The 11,316-nt window shown below is 42.3% G+C and overlaps 1 protein-coding gene across 4 annotated transcripts in view; it reads right to left on the bottom strand.

The window, feature by feature from the left end:
* Window positions 1-3,466: 3,466 nt before the first annotated feature.
* The window catches only part of TPD52 (tumor protein D52), a 39,902-nt gene continuing 32,052 nt past the window's right edge, over window positions 3,467-11,316 (bottom strand). For 2 of the 4 annotated variants that reach the window (XM_054279640.1, XM_054279381.1), the window contains exons 5-8: window positions 10,680-10,706; window positions 6,372-6,413; window positions 5,064-5,112; window positions 3,467-3,942 (exon numbers count right to left, since the gene is read on the bottom strand). In XM_054279640.1, coding sequence (XP_054135615.1) covers window positions 3,826-3,942; window positions 5,064-5,112; window positions 6,372-6,413; window positions 10,680-10,706 — 235 coding nt within the window. In that variant the 3' untranslated portion in view covers window positions 3,467-3,825. The remainder of the gene's footprint in view (window positions 3,943-5,063; window positions 5,113-6,371; window positions 6,414-10,679; window positions 10,707-11,316) is intronic. The other 2 variants (XM_054279469.1, XM_054279558.1) reach the window with 2 other exon arrangements.

Raw genomic sequence — 11,316 nt, 5'->3', positions numbered from 1 at the left:
CCTTGTCCTGATGTTTCTTATGCTGGCTTCACACACATACAATTCTACAGGTGTTTCATTCATAAAAGCCTTTATATTTCCACTAAAAGTCCCTGGAATACTGGTTTAACAGGTCTTTGATCTGACCCAATAAAATCATTAAGAGATTTTCCACATCCTCTCTGCCAGCTTGTAAAAAGCCTGAACACAGCTTTGCCCATGCAGCAGTACCTTGCATTCTACACAACCAAAACTGCTTGTGTGCTTTCTACATCACATTTTTGTAGGAACATCTTCAAAAGAAATATGAGCTGTCCACGTTTCTGCAGGCTACTTATCATGCAGGGTGAAGTGGTGAGAAGAGAGAATCACAGATTTTAGGGTCAGAAAAGACATCTGGACAACATCCAGGCCAGCCCTCCTGGAAGGGCAGGGTCCCCTGGAGCAGGTGACACTGGAGTGTGAGGGTTTCTGGGTTTTGAGAGTCTCCAGAGAGGGAGACTACACAACCTCCCCGGGCAGCCCGGTCCAGTGCTCTGCCCCCATCACTGCAAAAAAAGTTCTTCCTCGTGTTGAGATGAAACTCCTTGTACTTTAGTTTATAGCCACTGCTCCCTACCCTAGTGGTGTCACTGGGCACCACTGAAAACACTCTGGTACCATCTTGCTGGCACCTGCCTTTGAGGTATTTATACTCATTGATGAGCTTCCCTCTCAGTCTTGTCTTCTCCAGACTGAACAGGCCCAGCTCCCGCAGCCTCCCCTCCTAAAGAGATGCTCCAGACCCCTCCTCATGTTTTTTTGGCCCTCCGCTGCTCCCTCTCCGGCAGCGCCTCGTCTCTTTTGTACCGCCGAGACCAGAAGCGGGCACAGCGCTGCAGATGCGGCCGCGTTAGGGCCGAGGACGCTGCCCCGGCTCGATCCCCTCGCGCCCTCACCTGCCGGGGAGCGGAGCCCGCGGTGCCGCCGCCCGGGCGCTGCTCCGTTCGCTGCGGGGGAGTCTCGGCGGCTGCCGGCGCGGCGCCGCTGGCCCTGCGGACCGCGGGCGGCAGCGCCCGCCATGGCCGGGCCGCGCGGCCCCACAGCGCCGCCGCCATCACTGACCGGGGCCGGGGCCGCTGCCTCGGGCGCAAGCGCAGCGCGCAGGGCTGAGGCGGGCGGCGCCATCTTGGGTGCGGGACGGCGGCGCCGCGCTGCCCCCCGGCGGCTGCAGCGGAGCTGAAGCCGCGCCAGGGAACGGGCGGGCTCGACACCTGAGGAGCTTCTTCACGGAAAAGTTAAGCACTTATTGCAGTGCCCAGGGAGGGGCTGAGGTGACCGTTCCTGGAGGGGTTTAAGGAACGACTGGACGCGGCACGTCATAGAATAACCTGAGTTGGACGGGACCCACAAGGATCATAGAGTTCAACACCTGGTCCTGCACAGGACACCCCAAGAGTCACACCATGGGCCTGAGAGCATTGTCCAAACAGTTCCTGAATTCTGTCAAGCTTGGTGTGACCACTTCCCTGGGGAGCCTGTTCAGTGCCCAAACACCCTCTGCGGGAAAAACCTTCTTGTAATAGCCAGCCTGAGCATTCCCTGGCACAACCTTCTGCCGTCCCCTCTGGAGCCCCACTTAGTGCCCTGGTCTGGCTGACAAGATGATGTTTGCTCATAGGCTGGACTCCCTGCTCTCAGAGGTGTTTTCCAGCCTAATTCATTCTGTGATTACTACACCAGCCCTGAAAGCAAAGCTTCAGCACTCACAGCAGCCCCAAAGCCACCTGCACACGAGGAAAGGAAGCTGTGGGCAGAGGGAGATGCAGCAAAAGCTCCTGGAGTGTGGCCTTAAAAAAAAAAAAAAGCTTTCCTTCAGAAAACAGAAAGCTCAACTCTGGAATAGATGACCTTTCTCCTTGTCAGTTAGATAAATAAATAAAAGACCCATCCAATAAGGATCATATTCCAGAAGAACCTGCCCTACATGGTACTGACCCAAAAGAGGAAGAGCTCCGTTCTCTCTAACCATTCAATTCTCTGTTCCTTTGTTAAGTTGCAGCTGTTGGAGGCTGAGGGAACATGTCAACCTGTTTTCTGAACTTCACTATGTAACCAGGGCAATTTAATTTTATATAGTGGCAGAGCACTGGAACAGGCTGCTGAAGAAGGTCCTGGATTCCCACTCTCCGGAGACATTCCAAACCCACCTGGACACAGTCTTGTACAACCTGCTCCAGAGGTGAGCCTCCCTGAACAGGGAGTTTGGGCTAGATGAACTCCAGAGGTCCCTTACAACCCTAACAATGCTGTGATTTGTAATTTTATGTAAGCCACTAGAAGGCAACCTAGGCTCAGTGTTCTCTAGAAATGCCAAGCTCAGCCATGCAGAGTGCCCAAAGCAGTACAGCAGTATGTACCAGCACTGCTCTGAACCAAACTTAAAGGACTGCTTCAAATAGAAATGAAATCTCCTTACTTATTTACATTATCCTCCATGTTCACAGGACAATACATTCCTCACATACACTTTTATTAAGCTTCTCACATTGTAATTAAGCACACATTCTACATCTGACATGCTAGCAAGGTTGTCAGGAGCCAACTTTTTTTCCTCCAGACACCTGTGGCAGTTGAAGTTTCATGGATTTCACACAAATGTAGCAAAACTTGTTTCCAGTTTTAAGCAGGGTGATAAAATGTTCTAACCATGTGGCAGAAACACATAAAACACAAGAAATTTGAGGAGTACAGCAGACAAAACAAGATGCAGGAGGACACATCTTTTAGGAGAGCTACACTGAGCAGTGACACTGTGCACCTCTCCAAACAGACTTCTGGGGCTGGCAACAGGGGTGTTGGCTTAAATACATTTAAAAAGAGTAAGATGGTGTAGCAGATGTTTTCAGGGCTCAGCCTACAAGAGAAACATTAGGCTATAGGAGCAATTCTCCTGATGACTACAAAAGAACCACTTCTGGGGTCAGGCTTATTCTTCTAGTCCATGCTGTGTTAGTGTGAATATGACACCACCACGTGTGAATGAATCTATTTGTGACTGGTTCCAATGTTCATAAGAGTGTTATCTTACCACAGTGACATCCTGTACAAGAAACAAGCCTGAAAATGCTATGGTGACTGAACCAAACCAGCACTGTGAAGCATCCTGCTTCCATCTGCATTGGTCAGAAGTTTCTGAGGTGGACAGTGCACGGACAGATGGGTAAGTTTTACATGTTCTATCACCTTTCCACACCTGCTGGATGAGGAACACGCTCAAAAGACAGAACATTCCTACTCATGTGTGATCCTGCTATAGCTTGTGTAAAGCCTGCTGAAACTGAAGTCCTTTCTGTAGCTGGGGGTGATCCTTCCTCCTTGTCCAGCCTCCTGTCCAGTGTCCCCTGCAGGCAACACTCAACTGAAACAATCACAAGGGAGCGAAGTAACAAGCTTCAGTTTGGCAGCAGCAGTAGATTCATAAGGATTGAGCAGTAATTCATAAGTTGAGCAGTAATTACAGATTGAAAAGAAAATACGTATCCACAGTATCTGTACAATATAATTAACTTCTCAAAAGAGGTTTTTTTCATTGCTATATTTTAAAGGTTGTCTTCAAATTACAGGTAAGTCCTTTAAATGCTTGAAAGGCATAGAAATTCCCCTTCCCACACAAAATCCCAAACAATGTATTTTAGCTTCAAAAATATTTTGAACCCACACACAAGCTTGGTATCAGTTAATCGGGTAAAATAACTACGTGCCAAATAAAAGCACATCTGGTGGAAGGAGCGCAGAGAATGTTACAAGTGTGCTTGGTCTTCCTTGCAGCATCTGGCAGTGGGTAGCAGGACAGAAGCAGAAATCTCAGTGGGTCTCCTCCTCTGTCTGTTCTGCAATAGTTTCTGTGGCACTGGCATTGGCAGCAGAGTTGAGAACTTCCCCAAAGTCTCCTCCAGCAGGTTTGCTTCCTCCAACTTTAGACTAGAACACAGAGAGAGCCCCAACAAAGCACAGTAGTTAGCTGGCATGCCAAACATGCTTAACTGTACAAAACCTGTATGTCTGGTTTGATAACTCTCTTCAACAAAGCAGCTTTTCCAGGTCTAGGAGACCTCCACAATATTCTTGAAACAAATCTGTACATATCTGGCAGGAAACACTCACCAGCAGATTAACACAGTAATCTCCCTTTGACTTTGAGATACACGAAGCAGCCCTTATTCCAGGGCTGATTCCAGAGTCCAAAGGTTGATACGACCTCAGTTTCAAGTGGATAAAGGTATGAAGCCTTTCAAACCGAGAAGTCTTTAAGAGATTCAGAGTTAAAACTCGCTACTTTATTTCTCAAGAAAGAACTTTGGACAGTTTTGAGTCTCAAGACCAAGTCCTGAGCTCTTCAGGGGAGCAGAGCAACTATGTTACTTTCTCCATGTAACGTGTCTGCCTTTTGACTTCCCTCTGCCCATACGCTCTGTGGGACTGCAGGGGTGTTAATGTCAATTAGTTGCAAGAAAAGAAGGCCCAGTTCCCCTTGCTATCACTTGCATGCTTCTCATTCACCCCAGTGTGCCAAGGAGAAGTCAAATCTGGTTCTGATTACACAAATTAGTTATTTTTGAAGTGAGTTTTTACCTGGAGAAGTTATTAATTATTGTTTCTGATACTTGAGGCTTTCAGGAGTGAAGTTAAAATTAAGGTGCAAAGGCCTTTTGTCTTTTATGCCAGAAGTGAGAGATGAATCCCAAGGTATTCTCCTGTGTAGGATACTAGTCCCTAGAAAGGCCTGAAATAAAAGCCTAGACAATTCTGGATAGCTAGCATTAGGTATTAATTATTTTGCATACCTAATACTAGCTGTTTGTGCAGGTCAGCTGGCTGTTAGCTCTTCTAAAGGCATCCTCCTGTATGAGGTGCAGGCAGCCCATTACTTTATTTCCAAATCATTTGGCAGAGAAACTGTTTCAACAGGACTTAAAAATATGTTCATCCAAGCACCTCTTCAACAGTTTACCATAACTAAAAAATAGGCTGCCCAAAAGGACTTGAGTCTTTTCTCCACATCCACAGCTGCACAATCTAGAACATGTTTTAGAAATTCTTACCTTGAAGTTTTCAACTTTCTCCTCAAAGGATTTGAAAGTAGGAGAATTTCTACAAAAATAAAAAAAAGGATCCACAGAATTAAAACCCCATCTAGTTAACCTATAAACATCACAAACCAAGCAGACAGTTCCTTTTTCCCAACAGTAACAAGAGATTTGTTTGGGGCTCTTTCCCTGTTTTAAAGATACCCTAAAAATAGTTTACATAATAGGATCCTTCCTATCAACATGGCAGGGAGAACTAGCAAGTATTTTAGGTTTAGCATATTATTCCCAGTCTTTTCAAACATGTTTCTGGCTTAAAGCATTTGTTCAGAAAATCTTAGTCATCACTTCTAGTTAGCCTAATACATTATTGCTGAAGAGAGCTCATCAGTTTTTTTTACTTTTTACAGGAAAACCAGTTCAGTTTACTTTGCTACATGTTCAATAAATAAAACATGGTTCACAGTGGCATTTTCTGCTAACATATTACATTTAAGTGAGACTCCCCCTTGCCTTTAAGTGCCAAAGGCAGCTGTACTTGTAAATAATAAGTTCTGCATACAAAAAGCAGGACAGCTTGGGATTTCCAGTGCTGAGGGCCGGTGTATAATTCATTAGGGTCAGAAAAGTGGCTTAATGCTCCAAGTAGCTGTCACTGCTACATGCAAATCTGTGCAACACTTTTTCTGCCTTTATGTAGGATGGAAAATGCTTGCCTTCATTGGACCAGGACTAAGGATTACTCAAAAATGTATTATATAAATATTGCAGACAAGGGTGTTTTTCAGAAGAAGCCTACAGCTTCTCTTCTTGCTTTGCTTGGCATTTGTGTGGGTCAGCCACACTCAGCTGCACTCTCTTCCCTTGGGAGAGCACACAGTGACACTTGTGTCAAACCAGACTCTCAGAGGGACACAGTGCCAAGCAAGTGGAGAGAAAAGGCAAGCACCCCAGATCACCAAGAGACTTCTTGTGAAACCACAGGGGTTTTTTTACTCACTTTCATTTTCAAAAATATATGCCAAGCTACTGCCTTTAAAACTTGGAATCACTTAGTAACATTACACCTAACAAAGAGGGAAAAGCTGTTATAGTTTTACACCTAACAGTAGGGAAATGTCACTTTCCAGATGTTTGATAACCACCTCTGTTAACCAGAAATAAAACAAATTTTACCCCATATGTTAGTGCAGGAAATCCATTACAAAGCTGGGTGGGTTTTTTGCTTTTTTATAAAACTATGTTAGTTGACTTAAGTTCAATGTGACTTGATTCCACACGTGAAAATAAATAAACCAAAGAGCTGGATTATGCATACATTACCTCATAATAGGCATACTAATTGAATGTTGTATGGAGCGTATACTACATGCCAGCATTAAGAGAAAAAAAAGCAAAAAGTTAGTTTAAGGATTACATTGAGAAGAAATTGGCTTAGAGAGCTGACTTCTGTAAACTGTCTTTGGTAAACAGCCAAACAGTCTTACACAGTCTTAGTAACTGCTTGGGTTTGCTCTCTTAAATTGCTTAGCCATGCACACACACACACACACACAAGTACATCAGAGCAAAAGCTGCAGCAACCTTTTCCTCTTTTAGAAAGATTCAAGTGCCATGCTTGTTAGTATTTGTTCTGCTTAGCTGCAACAGTCTGTCTGCTCCTTAAGTTTCTCAAGCAACAGGAATCATGCTGCATTTACAGTTTTGGCAATAGTGAGTAGCAAACACTTGAGAGTCTTATAAATCAGCTAATCTTCCTACTAAAAAATTATCTCTACATCCAGAAGGCTTCCATTTACATTCAGTAAAGTTTTTTACACTCATCAATACAAATTACCTACTCATCAATCAACAAAAGCAGTCACATCAGTCAGTATTCAAGGTTGGATTTATGCTGGGAGCAGGATAAAGTCCTGTGTTCTGAAATTCATGGAGGATTTCTATAACCTGCCAGTGTTGCTATAAAGTTACTGTTTGTCCAGCAAGAAAACACATCTACTTCTAGAAGGTAATAGGATATAGATGAAGAAGCTCCTGCACAGCTTCAACACCACTACCACACACCTAATTTAGTTCCATACAGGAAATCCCTGTTTACTGCAGGTACAAACAAGCCTTATATGTTAAATAATTCTTACCAAATACCACAACAGTAACTGAGAGTTATTACAAGTGATGATCTTAAGTTTTCATAACTATATATGCAATGTCAAAATTTTCTGGGCTTTATGATGCCTTTCAAGAGAATATTTTCCAGGCAGTTGTTGGGGAAGAAGAGGAGGTAAGGGAAACAACTCTCATAAAATGTACCTCCAAACTTACAATTAGCATCTCAGCACAATCACCGGAAGATACATTCACAGAAGAAAAAAATGTTCTACGTTTATTGCAGAAAAGGTTTTAAGAGATCCTTTATGAGGGCTCATTAGTAAAATACCATGATAGAAAAAAGGCTGGGATCCCTTAAGGCAGATGCACAACTATGGTTTGATCTGTAGTTACAGTGTACTGGGAATCAGATACACAAGGCCAGATGCTTTCCTGACACTTCACTAATGCACAGCTCTGTTTCATCTATTTACCCAAGTCCATTTCTCCTGTGTTTCATTCTTATGGATGGCCTGGCTTCCACAGGCTTTTCCAGATCACAGACAAGCTGACTGTCTCCTGGACTGTGATATATATCCTTCACTGTGATGTGGATTACTACAAGTTCTGGGCTTGCTACATGGCAGGTTTTCTTACAGAGCTACACTGACACTAACTAGTTTCAGTCAATGCTCAGCCAATTCCCCTCATGCTGCAAGAAGTTTCTCTCTGCAAGAAGTTTAAGGCTAAAGAGGATTAAATACATGTATTTACAAACTGTAGAACTGCTCATACTGAAAAACAACAACCTGTAGTGTATCACAGATGTTCTAACAGGTGTCTACAAAAGTTTAGTTTCATCTCAGATATCATTTAATAGAAGAACTATTCATGTATTCATGAAGAATTTACTTGCTGCTGGACAATGCACTTCTGTATACCCTCAGTACTCAGTTTGCAAAAAAACACCACAAGATATTACATAGTTTTATCATACCATGATCTGGTTTGCAGGAGAACTGAATTAGATAAATGCAGTTGATTTTTTTAACATAAACCACCTATTCTTCAGGTAATGCAAGAGGCACAATTAAGCCTTGAACATCTTTATGAAGAGAACTTGTATTTCTTTCCCAAGTCACAGAATGCCACACTAAAGCACTCACTCAACTAGGTCATCAACTCAGGCAGTTTGAAAGACAAGCCCTCTTTGCAATGCTCAAAAGCAAACACCTAGCTTAAAAAAAGACAATAAATAAAAAAGGCACAGTAAGCTGCTCTCCAGTCTTCCATGCATTTTGTATTGTATTAAAGCTTTCTTATCCTCTACACAATCATTTTTTTAAAGCTACTCCATTGCCTCACATTTTGAAAAGGCACAAGGAGGTATGCCAGAGTCCCAGCCTAGAAAACACAGCTCAACATACACAGTAGCCAGTTACTTTGTAGTTAAATTTCCAGCTGATATGTTGTGGTATTTAGGAATCCATGATCAGAGATCAGACTTCTAAAGCAAGCAAAGAAAGTTATTCTGTAATCTCAGAGCAAGGCAAAGGTGGACTTTGCTCCATTATAGGGATGCAGTGCAAGAAGGGCCAAGTGCAAAGTCATGACTGCTCAGAAGCTACATCTTGATACTGCTACTTTGCACAGAATACTGTTGCCTACAGAAGGAAAGTTAGCTTATCAAAACTTCAATAAATTCTTATAAAGAGAATAAAGGTATTAAGAAAAACCTAAGATGGAACAGAGATCGTTTTCATCATAACAAAGGGCAGAGAAAACAAATACAAAAAGGAAGCAAAAATGCACTGACATTGCACTACCAGTCCCCCTTCCTCTCCATTTCAGTAGTTTCCAAAATCACAGCTCCAGCAGCTGCCTCACTCCCTTTTGCAACTCCCTATTACATCACTTTGCAGTGCCCAAATCAAGATCTGTGTGTGATGTTTGCTGCATGGAATATGTCCATGAAATAGTCCAACAGGGAAGAAATCACACCACTGTAGCTGAGAAGTCCCTCAACCAAAACAATACAAGGGAAAGTGAAGCCTCAATGAAGCCAATGCAAGAGTTTAAGAACAAAAATGAACCCGCATATTCAGTACAAGTTCAAGTATCAGCCCATAAACTGTCACTTCCAGGAAAGAATTGAGGCATCTAAACTTTTCTGAAGCTCAGACTTGCCCTTAAGCAGTTATATAACCCTCAGACCTGAATTCAGATGAATTTGGTTCTCATGAAAAACATCTTTAATATTTTGTTTCAAGTGCAACTAAGATCTTTAGCAGCACTAATTCTTCACACTTTTGTTTTGTTTTCTAAACACAGCTACCCCTGAATTTATATCAATACCTTGCATTTCCACCACCACCACGATTCTCCCTGAGAAGCACACCAACAGTGCAGACTTCTCTGATACTGTTACATTCTCTCCCAGGGGCACAGTTTCTGATAGAGTACTCAACACTCACAGAGCCTCTAACTGGAGTAATTAAGACACTCCTAAGGTATTCCTGAAGTAGACAACAGATCTGAGTCTGTGCTTGTCTTTGTCCAGTGAAATAGTCCAATACTAATTGGGGAACACCACAGCCTTAAGGTAGAAATGTGACTCCTGTTAAATGAGCAGCTGAGCTCTGCATACAAAAGGAACAGAAAATTCTTCCAAGTTCTCACTGATGCTGAACAGGACATATTTCAGACTGGCTGCTATTCTTATACCTGATCAAACTGAGCTCACGTCAGAGTCTGAGTTCTCATAGCATCCTGTGCCCCTGCCCATCTCCTCCCCTGGGACAACAGCTCCCAGTTAGTACTCCAGGAGCCAAATCCCAACATCTTTATAGAGATCCTACTGCTCTTTTTAGCTCCTTAGTGGTGGAGTACAGAAAAGATTAAGTCAGGCTCAGATAGATGGGCTGAGAGGCAATGGACAGAAGCTCTTACACAGGAATTTTAACTGCTGAAAACACTGAGTATTTGCTTAGATCAAAGGTAATGTAGATGAAGTAACTAAGATACTGGCATTGCTAAAGTAATCAACTCAAGGATTGTTTCACTGGACAAACTATGAACAAAGAATGTATAAACTATTTTACATTTAGACTCTAGTTATTTAGTCAGAATCACAATGCTAAACAGCCATTGTAATAGACACAAAAAGGGGGAAATCTCTGTTCTGCCATGGCACAAACACTGTACAGACAAAGAAGGAGGAATCCTGCATGCCATTGACCTCAACACCATATTCTGTCTCCTGATAAAAAACCTTGCAGCATCATTTTAGTGGGTTTATTTTTCTAACAAGGAAGAGAGACTTATTAATTATTAGGTATACTCAAGTTTTCATGTTTTGAGATAGTTACCAGGTGAACATGAAGAAACATCTTCCCTGACATTAAAAGGGCTTCAGTTTTACCCTTACTAACACTGAAGAAAAGAAGAAATTACCTTTTACAGAGAAAACTTAAATGAAAAACTGTAATGGAGACAGTCTGACTACATGCTTAGTTTGAGAAGCAATTCTTGTGTCCACCTTACCTAAAGGAATGTGAAAATGCCTGTAGTCTGCACAATGCCAGAGTAAGCAGTAAAGAGAGAAATGAACTTCTGATAAATATGAAGAAAAATCTGTAACTGTGTAGTTGTACTCAAAGCATTTTCTCACTAGACTCCATAAAGCAAGAAGTTAATGGCAGCACTTTAAAATGGCTGATTTTATTACACTGCTGCCAAAGCAGCAATATTCTGTGAGAATGTGTGAATTTCTATTTGCCCAATAACTGAAAAATAAGTTTAACAACAACAAATTACCTGTGGAGATGAATAATTGTATAGCTTCCAGTACTAAGAATTACATAATCCAGGAATTGTCAGCCAAGCATCTGATTGTACTGCATCCAGCAGGATTTTTGCAAGCAGCTCAAAATAGTTCTAAAAATTACTTGGCAGACTTACCTAATGTGTATGTAGGGCTGTGTCATTTGGCACAAAGTCAAAATATTGCATGCCAACAATATTTAAGAATTAAAAAGTGCCAACAGTCTCTTAAAAAATGTAATAAAATCAAGCCACTTCTATGAGGCAGAACAGCTTAGACAGAAATAAAAGAGACTTGGAAGGAATTGACACACAAAACAAAAACAAACAAACAAAACCCCAAACAAAAACAACAAAA

The sequence above is a fragment of the Melozone crissalis genome, unplaced genomic scaffold, assembly GCF_028551555.1.
Source record: "Melozone crissalis strain CALT ecotype California unplaced genomic scaffold, PUWL_Pcris_2 ptg000002l_1, whole genome shotgun sequence".
NCBI classification, from domain to species: Eukaryota; Metazoa; Chordata; class Aves; order Passeriformes; family Passerellidae; genus Melozone; species Melozone crissalis.
The sequence above is the reverse complement of the archived record's forward strand: the minus strand, read 5'-3'. Positions and strand labels throughout refer to the sequence as shown.